The 14,586-nt window shown below is 39.3% G+C and overlaps 2 protein-coding genes across 2 annotated transcripts; one reads left to right on the top strand and one right to left on the bottom strand.

Annotated features, from left to right (window-relative positions):
• Positions 1-857: 857 nt before the first annotated feature.
• Positions 858-3,542, bottom strand: LOC117814964 (cytochrome b-c1 complex subunit Rieske, mitochondrial-like). The gene is made up of 2 exons (XM_034686560.1): positions 3,300-3,542; positions 858-1,580 (listed from the first exon to the last, which is right to left on the bottom strand). Exons 1-2 carry the CDS (start codon positions 3,403-3,405, stop codon positions 970-972), a joined length of 717 nt encoding a protein of 238 aa, XP_034542451.1. The 5' UTR covers positions 3,406-3,542; the 3' UTR covers positions 858-969.
• A 1,164-nt stretch (positions 3,543-4,706) lies between these two features.
• On the top strand, positions 4,707-13,586 carry rxylt1 (ribitol xylosyltransferase 1). The gene is made up of 6 exons (XM_034686558.1): positions 4,707-4,928; positions 5,074-5,262; positions 7,819-7,921; positions 8,065-8,379; positions 8,498-8,668; positions 12,581-13,586. Exons 1-6 carry the CDS (start codon positions 4,781-4,783, stop codon positions 12,981-12,983), a joined length of 1,329 nt encoding a protein of 442 aa, XP_034542449.1. The 5' UTR covers positions 4,707-4,780; the 3' UTR covers positions 12,984-13,586.
• Positions 13,587-14,586: the final 1,000 nt, after the last annotated feature.

The raw sequence follows: 14,586 nt of genomic DNA, 5'->3' as shown, positions 1-14,586 counted from the left end.
GTGCTAAAAACTGCAGTTCATTGAGTATCTTCTTGAGGCTGGCTGCAGAAACACCAGAAACCAAATACACACCAGTTCAAAATAGCAATAATAAACATGTTTACAGCCTAGATCAAAAAATGGCTTAGGCGTGAATAGCTAATTTCTCTATCGACATACACTGTAGGGGTTTGAATTTTTTTTATAACTCGACGGTTCAGAAGATATTAAGATTATGAGTTTCGCCCATTTAAGGACCTGACTGACTTGACTGACAGGCAGGAACACTATAGCTGTTGGCGAGGAAGCTCAAAGCCCGCCTCTTTACGTCACACTAGTTTGACAAAATTTAAGTTGCGTTCTGCATTTCCAATATAGCTCCACCGACGATTGGCTTCAAAACAGCACTTCAGAAACAGATGGGTGACGTCATGAATACTACGTCCATTAATTATACAGTCTATAAAGCTTCATGGCTTGTAAGAAGCTGCAGGTCTTCTCAGCTAAAATCCAGGTTTATAAAGCTTCTATTACTCATCACTGGCAAAGGGAAACATCTCTGTATAGAATAGTTTTTATTAAACTCATGGTTGTGAAATAGTTTTGCAGTTTTGGTTTAGCATTAGATGTAGGTGTCTGTTTGTGAACAATTTCTGCCCTCAGATTTTGTGACACATTCCTTCCTTGTTCTATGATACACTCTGGAGCCTGAAACTTTCTGTGTTTCATGTTATCAGCAAAATACTTCACGTTAGGGAAGTGTGGAATGACAGAAGTCTGGTGAGATCAAATATTTGATTCATCCCAAAAGAAATAATGCCGCTGAGCTTCATGATTTCTTTCTGTTTCTGATAATAACTGATGCACTGACTTGGTGCTAGAGTTGGAAATATATCTTTATTTGTAAATACACATTTTTTACCATCCCCATCTCCAACAGAGAGCCACCTAAAATACAGTATACAGACACGAGCTGAGAGAGCTCAGTGTTTATCCCACGATGACTGTCTCTTCATCGGGGAACTCGTAGAAGGGAACCTCCAGGTTGAGCGGAGCCGGTCCCTTTCTTATTCTACCGGATGCGTCGTAGTGAGAGCCGTGGCAGGGACAGTAGTAGCCTCCATAGTCTCCGGCGTTGGCAATGGGCACACAGCCCAGATGGGTGCACACTCCCAGGACGATGACCCAGCTGGAGTTGAGCACTCTATCTTTGTCATGCTCTGGGTCGCGAAGCTCGGCGAGATTCACCGCCTCCTCTGCTGCGATTTCCTTCTCTGTGCGGTGACGGACAAACAGCGGCTTCCCTCTCCACTTGAAGGTCATGTTTTTGCCTTCAGGGATGTCGCCGAGCTTGATCTCGATCTTGGACAAGGCCAAGACATCAGCAGATGCGCTCATGGAAGACACAAACTGGCTGACCACTGTCTTGGCTGCGTAGACAGCGACCACGGTGGATGCCCCTGTGACGAGGTACGAGAACGTTCTTCTGGCCTCGCTGCTGTCCTGGGAGGACTTGTTGGGGTCGAGGACTTCAGGGCGTCGGTAGTCTGAGAAGTCAGGGATCTTGATGTCAGTGTGGGCGAGGCGGACCATTCCTGGAGCTGAAATGAGAGAGATACATAAACAGGTCAAATAGATTAATCCCTTTCTTGCAAAGACATTGAAATTTGTGACGCTGTGAGGAACTTTTTACACTTTGTGGGAAAGCTTTATATCTTATCACTTTGATGATCTCATCCTGTACAAGCCAAGACCGTATTACCTGATAAAAATTGCATCCTACTTCATTTTAACAGACGGATGTGTCACTCAAAAAATGAAAGGCTGTTTCTTCAGTGCGCTGTCAATCATCTGGTCTGTCACCTCCTCAGGCATTAAAGATAAATATGTAGGGCTAGTCGTCAGTCTTGGTAGGTCCTAGAGAGGCATCAGTATTCATTTCAATCTGTTTCACAACCAGATAAAAACTCCTCACAAGAGCTTTAAATACCTGTCTGTCACTGAAGTTTGGTGTTAATAACATTAAATTCTGACATTTTTCCATCACAATGTTGTTGCAACAAATCAAACTGAGTCCTTCTTTTGAAGCATCGTCTAAAGTGAATCTAAGGGCGATCATAACTATTATAACCTTGACTTTATGACTACTGCATTCAAGTGGCCTTGGAGAAAGGACAAGTTCACTCCACACAAGGTGAAGTGAACATTACAAATTCTTATATTGGTTAAAGTCAAAACAGTTTTTTATACTGTGTTTATACAATCATTGCTAATGAAATACAAATATAATCAAACTTTTTAAAAACAATGTGACAACTGTTTAATTCTAACCTGACCACAAACCTTGAAAAAACTAAGGATATAATCAAAACTGATAAGAAGGAGGGAGTTAATATAAGGTTTATTGCTCAAGAAAAAAGGGCCTACATCACACCCTGTTATCTGACAGCTGAGCACTGACTTTCTTTTGGTCCCAATACTATGTAGAGATTGTTTGATTGACGTATTGCTACGATTAATCGGTTGCTCATCACAAAATAGGTTAAGAAATGTTCTACTTTTTCAACTCCTCTGTTACTTTACAATGAAACTGTTGGGATTGTAGACAAAAAAGAGAGCTTAATTCGTATTTTGGGATAAAGGAAACACTGAAAACATCTCTCACAGCTCTGATGCGTTGTATAACCTGCATAACAAACCGATTCATCGAGAAAATAATCATTGTTTGCAGCCCTGCAGTGGATGTCAACAACCCGAACTAAATAAATCACGATAACTATCCATATTTGACCTATGATTTCCTAGCTTTAGCTGTAAGCACATTATTTAACCTTTGTTGGCATTTCACCTGAGCTGTTATGTGAACACAGTGTTTCTGACCACAGTCACATGGAGACATACCGTACTTTGACTACTGTTTACATCATGTGTATGCTAAGGTCACAGAATAAGTTAGGTAACACATAGAAATTGGTGGGAAATAGTATTTATCTATTGTTCACTGATCTTTTATCTGTCTGAATTGTGTTTAAACCAATCAGTACCTTTTGATCAATGCTGACCCCCTCAGTGAGGTCGGATTTCACTTACAAAACCTCAGCTAGCTACAGCGACTCGTTACAAAACATTGACGTAACTTTTACAAAGAGGACGACAAAGGCAAAGTTACGACACATTATCACATTTTCCATAAGTAAAATCCTGACTTATCCATCAGGTATCTGTATTTAACGTGTAACAGGTTATGTTATCTATACAGTCTTTGTGTTAAACCCAGACTAGGGCTGTCGTTTTCCTCCATACATCAGCTTCGTTCTTACCCGCAGCAGGAGTCAGCTGTCCGGCGGCCAGCAGGCCTTTAATCGTATGTTTGGTAGCCTGCATGTAGGGGGACAAAGCCCCTGATCGAGCAGCTATGGACATCATTTTTGCCCGAAATGTGAATCTTCCAGCCCGCAGTAGAGCGGACGACCTTGCGTCGTTTACAAATCTTGCGTGTTACTGTGAGACCGGTCCACCTGGAAAGTGATTCAGCCGCTACAAGGTTCCGCCTTACGTGAGGTCTGAAAAAAAAGAGACAGCTCTGCATTTCAGGTTATTTATGGAGATAAGGTAGAGAGTTTTTAATGTGCGCTCAAGATATGAACCTGTGCGCACAATTTAATTACATTTTACCTCAAGATAATTATAATTTGGGCCAAAAATTATTTTCATGTGGGAAAGTTTATTATCCTGTGCGCACAATATAATTATGTTGTGGAAAAAAAGTTGTAATCTTGCCACACATATTTTTAACTTGTGCTCACAAGTTAATATCTTGTGCGCACGGTATTATTATATTGTAGGGACAAGTAATTGTCTGTGCGCACAAAATATTTATCCTTCATAATAATATATATACTTTGGGGGAATTCAGGGAAGACATTAATAATAATACTGATAGTAATAATAATAATAATAACAATAATAACAATAATAATAATAATAATAATAATAATAATAATAATCATCATCATCATCATCGCCATCATCATCATCATCATCATCATCATCATCATCATCATCATCATAATAAAGATTTATATGACTTATATAGCGCTAACCTTTATAAGGGCCAACCTTAAAAATGATTTTCTAAGGAGAAATTTTTGAGTGCAACATGAAACACTAAGATAATTAGAAAACCACACAACTTGCTTTTCATTCAGTTTAATTTTTAGCTGAAATCTGAATTTAATCTCATAATTCTGACTTTACTATTAAAATTCTGATCTTGATGTCATAATTCTAACTTTAATCTTTGAATTCTGACTTTTATCTCATAAATCTGACTTTGAACTCAGAAATCTTACAGTAATCCCAGATACTTTTTTTTTTTACAGAATTATGACTTTAATCTCAGAACTTTGAATTTTTCTCATAATTAAAAGATACTTAATATTTAAAAAACTCGAAGAACATAAATAATATAATGAAATAATGAAACAAATCATGAAACATTATGTAGAAGCGCTTTAGCTATAAGAAATGTACCCGTTTCCTCATACACCTTATTGTCCAATAGCTCTATAACTCTTAATGTATACCATGATCCCAATTAAATGTTTGTTAGAGATTTATATTAATATTTTAACTCATTACGGTAGAAAAAAAAATCCATTTAAAAAATGGCATATTTTGTTCAGGCAGTTCTCTAGTCAGCTTTATCGAGAGGTCCTCGTGATGTAAACAAGGGTCCTCCCACAATATGGAGACGAGATACACAATGGTAACCTGAGTGAGAAGAAAAGATCAAATAAAAATGAAAATACCGAAAAGAAAACTGTTCCTTTTGATCATCTTTGCATATGTGGCTTTTTCACTTTACGCTGCGTACAATGTGTTCTTCAGCACTAAGGTGATCTCCCGCGTGCACAGGGTGGTGAAGAAGGAGACAGGAGCTCCCTCCGGTAATTTAATTCACCGTGACACTACCGCTATCCAGCCTTGTAGATTATTCTATCATAAACCGACAGTCAGAAGGCCCTTCGTGTTTTATTTGAATAATTTTTATTCATGAATATGATGACACAGTGTGGACTCTGTGTGTTTCAGGTGGGGTCAGAGATGGCGGTGCTGCGGCTCCTTTTTTAGCAGATGAGTGGAATCCGTGGGAAGATGAACAGGTGGAGTACAACTCAGCTCTGATTAAAAAGAGAGAGGCCTTCAAACAGCACCTGAGCCGCATTGATAAAAACAAACCAAAAAGATACAAAGTCCAGATCTGGGGGAAAGCTGCCATAGGTAAGTAACGAAATAACAAGATGGACTTAAAGCTCCTATGAGGAGCTTTTGATGGGTTAGGAAAGTGACTGAAATGGACAGTGATGCCTCTGTATGACAGACAAGAGCAAACAAACATCAACAACATGACTTACACTTTTTTAAATGTAATTTTTAATGCCTGAAATTTCTGTGAGGGGGTAGGCATCAGATGATACGGTAAGGAGCACCCTGAAGAAGCATCCTTTTTTAAACTTAAGTTGTGGCATATATTCAGAGTGAGCGTCACATGTCACTGTTGAAGCAGGGTGACATTTTTTTCTGTAAGACATCAGAACTTGCACATGCACAGGAAAAAATCCATAGAGATGTAATATGTACAAGGTTTGTTCAGGAGGGGCGCCAAAATCAATACGAAAAAAGAAAGTTATTTAAAAGGTACAGTGTGTAGTATTTAAAGGTACATTATGTGACATTTAAAGGTACAGTGTGTAGTATTTAAAGGTACAGTATGTGACATTTAAAGATACAGTGTGTAGTATTTAAAGGTACAGTGAATAGTATTTAAAGGTGCAGTGTGTAGCATTTAAAGGTAGTGTTTCGACTTAAAGGTACAGTGTGGAGTACTAAAAGTTAAAGTGTGTGGTATTGAAAGGTGCAGTGTATAGTATTAAAAGGTGCAGTTTGTAGTATTTAAAGTTACAGTGTATAGTACTTAAAGGTACTTTTTCGACTTAAAGGTGCAGTGTGGAGTACTAAAAGTTAAAGTGTGTGGTATTGAAAGGTGCAGTGTATAGTATTTGAAGGTGCAGTGTGTGGTATTTAAATGTAAAGTAGGGATGTACATTTTAAGTATTTTCCGTGATCGATTTTTGGAAATGTTAACGATCAATTATCGATTAATTGATTAAAAAAAACATTATTATTCTTACGTCAAAAACAATGCCAAATACGTTGTTTTCCCCCTAAATTTTATCTTTTACAGCAACAAAATGCATATAACTGACGGGATTGAATACGGGTACACGTTTGACACGCAGAATATCAACGATCAGGCTCATTAAAATATTCTCCACGGACATAATCTTATAAAGTGAAGTCTCATAATACTAACAGAAAAGTACTTCAGACTCACAGCGTCCAGTTTTCTGTCTACTCGTTCTTATTGAGAAAAATAAACATGTGTATTCAGTCAGGTGTCAGCCAGGAGCGCAACCGGGTCATAATCAGTCCCGCTGGAGAAAAGCTCAGACGGCTCTGATGTTGCTGGTCTGTAAACGTAGTGTACCAGAATTTCCCACCTGTCTGTTGCCTTTGTATCCAAAGGTGAGAAATATCATGTTTAAAGCTGTAAACCTTTGTGTCCGTGTTGTTGTTGGCAGCAGTTTTGTATTGATCCTCTTTTAAAAAGTGCACGTGGAGACCTGACGCACAGCCGCAGCCGCCAGCTGAGCGTCTCCGCTGTGCGCAACACCTTTAACAGCTGATTCACATCGAAACATGCTTTAAACTTAAAACACCTCCCTGATAGATGAGTGTAATATGAGACCACATGATGTTTGTTCCACGTGACGGAAAATTGATAACAAAAATGTGTGTTTCGAGTAATTTCTTAACATTCAATGAATCGATAATCGATTAATTGTGGTCATCCCTAATGTAAAGTGTGTAGTATTTAAAGGTGCAGTGTGTAGTATTAAAATATGCAGTGCAGTATTTAAAGATGCATTGTGTAGTAATCAAAGGTGCAGGGTGTAGTATTTAAAGGTACAGTGTGTAGTATTTAAAGGTGCAGGGTGTAGTATTTAAAGGTGCAGTATGTAGTACTTAAAAGTACAATGTGTAGTATTTAAATGTAAAGGGTGTAGTAATTAAAGGTGCAATGTGTAGTATTAAAATATGCAGTGTAGTATTTAAAGATTCAGTGTAGTATTTAAAGATTCAGTGTAGTATTTAAAGGTACAGTGTGTAGTATATAAGATGCTGTGAGCAGTATTGAAAAGTACAGTGTGTTCTATTTAAAGGTACATTGTGTTCTATTCAAAGGTACAGGAGGGGTGAGCATGGTAGACTTTCAATCTGGAGTATGATTGCTAGATTTCACTAAATATTCCCATTCCTTCCCACTGTACCTTTAAGAGCACAGATCAGAATCAGAGTCATCAAGTGAAACTCTCTCTCAAAAGTGTTTTGAAGGATTTTAATTTTTTCTAACTTATAGCATCTTTATTTGAAGGATTTCGCTAACAATTTATTTTTGCATTGGAGAGAGAAATACAAGCTTGATCGTCTCTGGGAAAACATTACACTATTCTATTTATCATTTGAGTGACTACCTCAGCTGCTTTGTTCATTGTTTTTAACATGTTGTCATATTCCCTGAGTCATTTAGATACAGCATATTCTGCATGTGGACCTGATCAAACTGGGGGCCCCTCACATAGAAATAGATACAAACTGCATAAAACTGAGTTATGCTCTTCTACTGATGTCTGGCAATGGTATCACATAATTACACATCATATGTTGACATTTTTACTCTAGCAGAAAATTCATCTTACCCTTTCTTTCTCCCAGGGCTTTTTCTTTGGGAACATATTTTAGAGGGACCCCTCAACCCGACTGATAAGGTGGCACAATGGAGAGAGGGAGAGCTGCAGGCGGGAAAGATCGACTTCAGGTAACAAATCAGAGACTGGTAATGAAAAACCATAGTCAATCCAAAGTACACCATCTGCTTCTGGGACTGAGTGAAATACACCTCATCATATTTTGACTTCTAAATAATGCAGAGCCAACAGATTTATTTGTCCCTCTCCTCAGTTTCTACACAGGTCCTGCTGTGGTCCAGGGTCACGTCCCTCTGGATATGAACAGCCTGGTTCTGGTTCTGAACGGCCGCGAGCAGCAGAAAGTCTCCTACTCCACACGCTGGCTGGAGCATGTCCAAGCTCTGATCCAGTCCCACACGGTGTCACATGTGGCTGTGGTCCTGCTGGGCAATGAGCACTGCAACAACGACTGGATCGGCCCGTACTTGAAGAGAAACGGTGGGTTTGTGGAGCTTTTGTTCGTGGTGTACGACAGCCCCTGGATCAACGACAGGGACGTCTTCCAGTGGCCTCTTGGTGTCGCCACGTATGTATCTTATTAGCAGTCATACTCATGTGTTTTTACATATCATGAGTGCTCAATTAGGCTATTTCAAATGAGTAAAATTGTCTAATGATGCTCTTTTGTTCTTGTCTCTGTGCAGATACAGGCAGTTTCCTATGATAAGGCCTAATGCCCAGCTGATCACCTCCAACAGACCATACCTCTGTAATTTTCTAGGAACTGTTTACAAAAATTCCTCCAGGGAAACTCTCATTCAGGTGCTCAAACAACCTGGTCTGGATAAAGAATGCATCACCACTGCCAGGGAGAAGTAAGTCAGACTTCACAGGTTTTGTTTTGTTGTGTAGCAGTGATGTACAAAAGTGAAACTGTCTTACGTTTCCATGAGTGTTACTTAAACATAAAGTGACATTTTTAAAGAGACCGATATTTAGATCATACCATGATGGTAAATAGTTAGACATCACTAATCAAAATTCAGTGATGATTGAGGATTTTTCTAAGGGTAAGAAATCACTCAGAAGTATCCACATTCCATGACTTAACGCTTTTCAAAACTATATCCTGTATAGCCTGATTTTACCAGTTTCATATGTTTTGTCACTGTTGCCGGCTCTGTTTTGTACCCTGATTGTCTTTGCTGCTGCTCTCCCTGCCTTGAAAGAGATGGGAGGTGTGCTCCTCCTGCCTTGGCTTTTCATATATGCACATGAAAGAGAGTGGAAGTGTGCTCTCCCTGCCTTACGCTTTGGCATTCCACGTAAGCATGAGGAAGGGCAGGGAGCTTCCAGAACAAAGCCATACCACCAAAAATAACTAATTGTATGCAAATAATAATTCTCATTGATGAGAGCGGTCCTGACTGAAATGAAATTGACGGCTATTTTAAATTCTGCTGAAATGTGAGGCCTTTTGTGACGCCCGTTATGAACCTGAAATCTTCTCCCACAAAACATGACTACAGATCACAAAATAAATCCTTTAAAACTAATGATCTGCCACTGAAAGATGTGGCCTCTTCCTAGGTGTGTAGCAAAAATTCTTCCACAATACAGGATAGCAAATAATTAAATAAACGTCACCATTTTAAAAACAAAATAATCAGATACAAATCACCATCAGTCATCAGAAAAACTACCATTAATAAATCTGCTTCAAAATAATACATAGGCCTGGATCAACATTTTTAGGCTGTTTAACAACAATGTGCTATTGTTTTTATTATGTGGTACTTGACTGATGAAACATTTCCATTCACTGACATCAACATTTCTACATGCCCAGCTGTAAGTCTAGGCCTCAGTCTGTAAAGTGTAAGTCCAGCAACTGAAAAAAAATCTCTAAGTCAGCACAGACGTTTTTAACTTTGATACGATGCTATTAAATGTCAGATAATACGGATACCTGTTTTGATACCACATGTACAAAAATTAAAACAGGATTGGATATCTTTCATGTTTTTAACATCAAACTGCAAACAGTGCAGGTTCAGAAAAACACACTGACCAACATCTGAAATGCTGATAAATAACATCTTATTTCCTGTTTCACCTCTTTGTTGTTATTACTTTTTATTTTGTTTTATTTATTTATTCAACCTTTATTTAACCAGGTTGGTCCCCTTGAGATCAAAGATCTCTCTTTCAAAGGAGACCTGGCCAAGAGAGTCAGCAACGGAAAACACAAAGCTACAGACAGAGAACCAAAGTACAATTTACAAGTACATCGTTTGTCGCTGAAAGAGCAGTTACCTAGGAGACAGTTGTAACAAGGTACACTAAAAACAACAACATCCTAACAATTCTACTTCAAGGTCTTTCAGTTTAGATTTAAAAACATTTAGTGACAGCTCCTTGAGTTTCAAGCCATTCTGCAATAAATTCCAGGCTGAGGGTGCAGAATATCTAAAAGCCCATAGTCATTAGCAGTGTTCACTCTCTTCACTGATCTCTGTAACTCGACCACTGCTGCTCTCTCTCGCTCTGTCACTTGCAGCTGCTTTGGTTTTGAAAATCTGACTGTAGATCTGTTTTTCATAAGCTTCAGTGCCTTTTGAGACTATCTAATGTAAACCATAGACTGTAAAAAATATGGACGTAGTATCCGTGACGTCACCCATCTGTTTCTGAAGAGCTGTTTTGAGACCAATCGGCTGTGGCAGCCATATTGCTTCTCTCGAGCCAGTGTGACGTAAAGAGGCGGGCTTTGAGCCTCCTAGCCAACAGCTGCAGTGTTCCCACAGGCAGCTGTGCCTCTCATTGGAAGACTGGTAATCTCAATATCTTCGAAATTGCCGAATTAGAAAATAATTCACCCCTCTCACAGTGAGAGGACGTCGAGAAATTAGCTATTCAGACTACACTCATCTTTTGTACCAGGCTGTAAACATGTTTATTAATGCTGTAAAGATCATCTTTTCCCCATTCATGTGTATGTGACTTCCGGTACTTCCGGAGCCAGCCTCAAGCGGATCCTCGATGAACTGCAGCTTTTAACACTTCCGCATTGACTCATATTTTTAGACCAGAGGTTGCCGCTTGATGTAAACATAACACAGAGTGTATCACTTTGAACCATGTGACATGCAAAAGTATCAAAGTAACAAAATGTTTGACTGCCCAATATGTAGTACCCTGGGGTTACCTGAGCCGCAGTTATTCATCCAGTTGCTACCGGTTGCTACATTTTAACCTAACAGCCAAAAACTCTGAAGAATAATTTGTATAAAAACATGAAGAGGCAGATTGGAAAATAATAGAATCCAAACTGCCTTTTACCATCTTAATTATATACACATTTTTTAATTTAATATAAAACCCCTGCTCACATTCCTATTCTGCATAAACACATATAACTGTTACTGTAATCACTGTTATTGTCCCAAAGAGGTCTCTTCCCAAAAGTACCGTGAGACAAAATCTGGATTGCTTGATCTGAGCAAAACTGTACACTAACATCAGCTCATATGAGACCTTACCTGAGCTGTTTGAATAGATGATATCTTCAACCCCTGTCACCTCTCTCTGACATGTACATTTCTCTATAGAAATAACAAATAATGACAACAACATGTACTCATATTTTAAATAACTGTTCTGAGATGTACTTGGAGTTCAACCAGTCGTACACTTTGGAATACTTTGTTTTCTACACTTTAAGTTGTACAATACAACAAATACACAGCACACACACAAAGTCCAAAAGTCACAGAACACATAGTTCTTAACTCCTCCCTGCCTACCCACATACAGACTGTACAACTCAAAAGGAGCAGGTAAAAATATGACTTAATAGGTACCATCCTGATTTACTCAGAACACAAATCAATTCTGGTTACATCTTCACATCAGATCTGATAAAGGCTGAGGCAAGGTGTCCGTATGGGTTGAGTAGGGTTTCTAGATCTTTAAAAAGCTGGAAATATAGTTGATCTTTTGAAGTTGAACACAGATATTCATTCCTGAGAACCATCTAGCAATGAGAATCTGACTTCCAAGTTATAGCTTTGCAATTCCAATGATGCACCGTCTTGTTTGGAACGATTGATGGTTGTTTCCCAATAAGCAATCCTGCAGATCCAGTGAGATGGTAAAAGCCATGATGTTTGTCCTGATATCACAGAGGTCGCTCCAAAAGGTGTTAAGTTACTAACATGACCATGTGCACTCTAGAAACGAACCCTCCTCCATGTCACACCTAAAACATGTTTGATATCTCAGGCTTGTGTTTGTGTGATCTCTGGAATGTGAAATAGAGTTGGTGAAGAAGGTTATTATGGATCGATATATATCCAACATTAAAAGTGACCGACACACCTCTTTGGCACAGCTCTGACCATAACTCTGCATCAGGTGTTACAGCTAGGTCAGACTCCCTCCTCTCACTAGATGCATGCAGCAGTGGTTTTGAAGCCTGATCCATCAACAGTAGATCTGTGTTTGAAATAAACTGAGATACATTCCCCTCATGAGGCAGCTTTACTTCTAACACAGGGAGTCATTGTTGGGTCTCAGACTGGTTTAAGGGGCGGACCTTAGATGTTCAAAACAGTTGTACAGTTTGAGCATGCTTGTTCATTTTATATATAGAACTTTTGTTATGTTTATTCTCTAAATGCAGTTAAGGTGAAATAATTACAACAGTGTCTTTACCTATGGTGCAGCACCAGATAAAGCTGTGTAAGCTATTGTCTGACGTGTTCTTTCCTCCGTCCTTTCCCCAGGTGGCTCCCTCAGGAGACCGCAGACAGTCTGAGAAGTTATCAAACAGCCTTGGCTCAGAGCGAGCTCACTCTCTGTCCGGTCGGGATCAACACAGAGTGCTACCGCATCTACGAGGCCTGTTCGTACGGCTCGGTCCCCGTGGTGGAGGACATTCTGACACCTGGAACCTGTGCGGCCGGGCCCAGCTCCCCTCTGCGTCTGCTCAAAGCTGCAGGAGCGCCCTTCATCTTCATCAGTGACTGGAAAGAACTGCCGGCCATCTTGGAGAGGGAGCGAGGGATGAGCCAGGAGCAGAGGGTGGACCGGAGGAGGAGGCTGCTGGAGTGGTACGCTGGCTTCCGTCAGCAAATGAAAGAGAGGTTCACTGAGGTCATCGAGGAGACATTCTTCAGAAACGTCTGATTGTGGTGCTTCATGAACAAACCTTTAAAAGATAAACAGGGGTCGATGTTCCATATTTAAGTTATTCTGTGGATTGTGGAAAAACGTGACTTACTACTGGTGAAGTGGATATGATTATATTCAGTGTAATATTCCTGTGCTGGTTATTATAAAACCATGTATGTCTGTAGTAAAGTTATACAGCTGCTGTGAATAGTCATTAAAGAGCTGGGTGGAATTAAAGTATCTTCATCATCTTAATGTTTACAACGGTTGAATGTCCAGGTGTTTTAGAATAACTACTGCCTTTGAATTTCAAATTGTTACTAACTCAGCTGTGTTTTTTATCTCTGTTTGTATGCACTTAAATAGTGATTTTAAGGAAGCACTACACATGAGTTGTAGAAAAACCTTACTTTTGACCTTGTGTGAAAATGGTGAATAGACATCATGTTTTGTGAGCAGCTTGAAAATGAATGTTGTTGCTGTGGCATGATTTCTGATCGAACAGATTCTTCTTTGTTCTATTTATTTCCATCCCGTGCTGCATGAATCTTTATTTTTTTTTTTTTTTAAAAGTGCAATAAATAAACTGAAGTTTTGTCCTAAAGAGAAACCTGTGGATGTGCCTGTCCTGCACCTTTTTATTCCCCCTGCAGATGGCGCCATGAGCCTGGTCTTTTACACAGCCTCATTTGAGGATTGTTTTCATGTTGGTGGAAAATGAAGAAGAAAAACCTTGGACCTGACCGAACAACTCAGATAAGTGATGAGGCAAAATGATGATGGTTTGGGAGGGGACATGAAAGTATATATTTTATATTTTTGAAAAATGGCGTCGACAATCTTTAAAAAGCAGACGTATTTGGTCACTTATTTCTGAGGCTCAGGCTGCAAAAGCTGACTGATGTGAAAAAAATAAATCAAATGTGGCAGCAGACAGGGGTACGTCCAGAAGGACAGCCAAGGGTGCCATGTGCCCCCTTGGCATCTAAACGGCCATCCCAAAACCCTGATCTATGAGGAGGCAGGGCTTTTGTTAAAATCAACCATTTGGACTGTGGTGCAACAGGCTGTTTGTAGCTTTTCTTCTTTGTTTCCTCTCATTTTTCTTTACGTTTCCTTTTTCTTTATCACATCTATTCCATTAGAAAGGTGAGTAATAGAGGAAGCAGTCTGTTATGCATGCAAGCAAACTCCTGCCCCCTGAGTGACTGCCATAAAATTATTTAATAGAAAAGTTTGGGTTGTGAAACGTTGCTGATAGATGTATTGTTGACAATCAGATGAGGCATGAATTGATTGCATACTTTTTAGTACATTAAAGCTCCTTTAATCCCGCTTTCTCTTTCATTCAGATTTATTTTGGTCTTTTGGCAAAAACTATAGAAATGATTGACTTTGTTGCTAATGTTGTACTTTTGCAGGACATGTAGAGGCATCCATGTAGCCTACATTTCAATCTGATTTATCACCAGATAAAAACTCCTCAGAGGAGCTTTAAGTTTTCATCTTTTTTGGAGTCCTATAAATGTTCAGTGAAGAAGATTGTTATGCCGCCACTCTCTTGCCTTACATTAAAGTGTAAACAATGTTAAGGAATATAACATCTGTGTGATACTGA

Source organism: Notolabrus celidotus, chromosome 6 (genome assembly GCF_009762535.1).
Source record: "Notolabrus celidotus isolate fNotCel1 chromosome 6, fNotCel1.pri, whole genome shotgun sequence".
NCBI classification, from domain to species: Eukaryota; Metazoa; Chordata; class Actinopteri; order Labriformes; family Labridae; genus Notolabrus; species Notolabrus celidotus.
Note: the sequence above shows the minus strand (reverse complement) of the source record. Positions and strands in the feature narration are given on the sequence as shown.